Raw genomic sequence first — 2,417 nt, forward strand, 5'->3', positions numbered from 1 at the left:
TAGCCCTAAGGGCATTGTAAAACTATAAATAAAGGCATTGGCTAAGAGGTAGAGCATTCAAGCCCTCTCCTCTCCTTCCAAAAATTCGTCCAGCCCTCCTCTTTCTTATTTGACACAAACCCTGCTTCCCTTAATCCAAACTCTCTTCTTCTACGTCCTTCTTCTTCTCCTCTCCTTTCTCTCTTATTCTTCTTCTTCTTCCTTGTTGATCTAAAGTTCTTCTTATGGGATCCTAAAATCTACATGGTATTAGAGAAAAAGTTTAGGATCTCACTTGATGAAGTAGTTATGAAATTTGTCCAAGAAGTTGGTAAAAGAAGGAGTTCAGCCATTAAGAGATAAGTTAATTCTCTTCTTCTTTACATTTTTTTCCTTCTTATTTCTATACTCCTTCTTTACGTTTTTTTCTTCTTCTCGAACTTTGAATCACATCATGTCAAGATAATCTTCATATGTTGTGAAGATTTATTTTTATGACTAAAATGATGTTATAATCTTGATCTTCTTGTAGATAAATGACAAGCTTGATCAAGATCAGTTGCTACTTGTGTCTTATCAAGATTAATGTCTGAGATTCAGTTACCTTTATGTAACTTGGATCAATTTCATTTGAGGTGGAATTTCACCACATGTTGCTGTAAATTCTCCCACTTGATGTTGTTCATGGGATTGTGTTATGTTGTGGGATGCCCGTTATATGTTTGATGAAATTCCAACACTCACTTATCTCTATTATTTTTGTTGCTCTTGAACTTCAACAATTACATTTTTTTTACGTTGAAGTGTTTCCATGAGCTGAAGATAAATTTTCTTCCGAGTGTCTTGATTTGCCTCTAAGTTTTCTCTAAATATTTTTTTGCTCTGGGTTTGTGTTGGAGTTTGGATTACGGCCTAAGCGGTTGTATCTACCTTCTCCTCTTTATTTTTTCCTTCAAGAATATAAGAGGAATTGAGTGATGGCTGGATCTTATTCTCACTTGCCCAAAACACAAATTTGTTGATAATTTGGTGCTTACTCTCGTGAAGAAATTCTGTTCTCCTTTTCCCTCTATTGTTGGTGACTGATTTGGTCCACGGGTTCTTCAAATTACATTGAGTAATTATTATTTGAAGAAGACCCCTGCCCTTGACCTCCACATTTACCTTGCCTCACCATGGAGAGTGGACACACCAGTAATATGAGTGACATACTCCACATTACTATGATTCCACTAAGAGGTCTCTCCAATTACCTTAGCTGGTCACAATCGGTACGGAGGGTTCTCATTACACGTGACCTTCTAAGTCATGTTATAAAAATCCCTCCTTCGATTGATGAAGAAGATGAAGCCTACCACTTGTGGGTTCAAAATGATAACATGGTTATCATTTGGCTCATCAATAGCATGGAAGAGCATGTAGCTAACAATGTGATCCACTTGGAAACAACCATGGACATTTGGGATATTTGTGCTAAGCTTTACTTGAGTATTGCCTCATTACAAAGAGTATATGATGTCTTACAAAGTATGCTGCATACTAAACACGGAGATAACATTCATGAATTTTCGTCCGGATTTTGGGGCCTTCTCCAAGAATGGAAAATAGCTCAGCCATACTCCACTGACATTGCTGTTCAAGAACGACAACGAGAGGCCTTGGCAGTAACTATTTGCTTGTCAAATATTAAGCCTTACCTTAAGTTTGCGAAGACCCAGCTTCTAAGTTCCTCTACTCTTCCATCCATCGATGACATCAGTGCTACGTTACTACTGATACCTGATCCATCCCCTCCTTTTCCTATCGATGCTCTATCGGCTATGTTCTGCGACAATCGGGGTACATCATCCTCATACCGAGGACGAGGCAGAAATATGAGAGGGGGTAGAACTATGAAGGGGGTAGCAAATAGAGGTGGTCGAACGGGTCCGAATAATTTCCGTACTGAGCCTCGACTTTGTACTCACTATGGTGGTCAGAACCACCTTATGGAAATATGCTGGAAACTTCATGGCAAGCCTGATTGGGCCACGACTGACCCAGTTTCTGTTAATGTTGAGAAACGTGAAGAAAAGGCTGACTCCCAATTTGGAAATGTGACTCTAACTGCTAAGGACTATGTTGCATTTTAGAAGATGAAGTCCTTATAGGAATTCTCCATTCCTCCATTATCTACTGCAACTACCACTATTGCCTCAGGTATGCTTTCTTCCTCGTCATCCTCTTCCTCTTGGATCATCGACTCCATGGCCTCCGAACATCTGTCAGGTAACAAACATTTGTTTAAGTCATTATCTCCTTGTCTTCCTCATAATTTCGTTACTATTACTAATGGTACCTAAACCAAGGTCCTTGACAACAATTCCTCCTCTCTTACCTCGTCTATTCCTCTTGAAGATGTTTTATTTGTCCCTAAATTTCCTTTAAATTTGCTTTTT

The 2,417-nt window shown here is 38.9% G+C and overlaps 1 protein-coding gene across 1 annotated transcript; it reads left to right on the forward strand.

Moving 5' to 3' along the window:
- Positions 1-1,154: 1,154 nt before the first annotated feature.
- On the forward strand, positions 1,155-2,111 carry LOC137946617 (uncharacterized). The gene has a single exon (XM_068792947.1). It carries the CDS (start codon positions 1,155-1,157, stop codon positions 2,109-2,111), a length of 957 nt encoding a protein of 318 aa, XP_068649048.1.
- Positions 2,112-2,417: the final 306 nt, after the last annotated feature.

This window comes from Aristolochia californica, unplaced genomic scaffold, assembly GCF_029961685.1.
Source record: "Aristolochia californica isolate CCGP_79_NKW_82.1479 unplaced genomic scaffold, dmAriCali1.0.hap1 SCAF_12, whole genome shotgun sequence".
NCBI classification, from domain to species: domain Eukaryota; kingdom Viridiplantae; phylum Streptophyta; class Magnoliopsida; order Piperales; family Aristolochiaceae; genus Aristolochia; species Aristolochia californica.

Coding starts and splice junctions, on each gene's coding strand:
- LOC137946617 (XM_068792947.1), top strand. CDS start 1,155: ATGGAGAGTGGACACACCAGTAATATGAGTGACATACTCCACATTACT.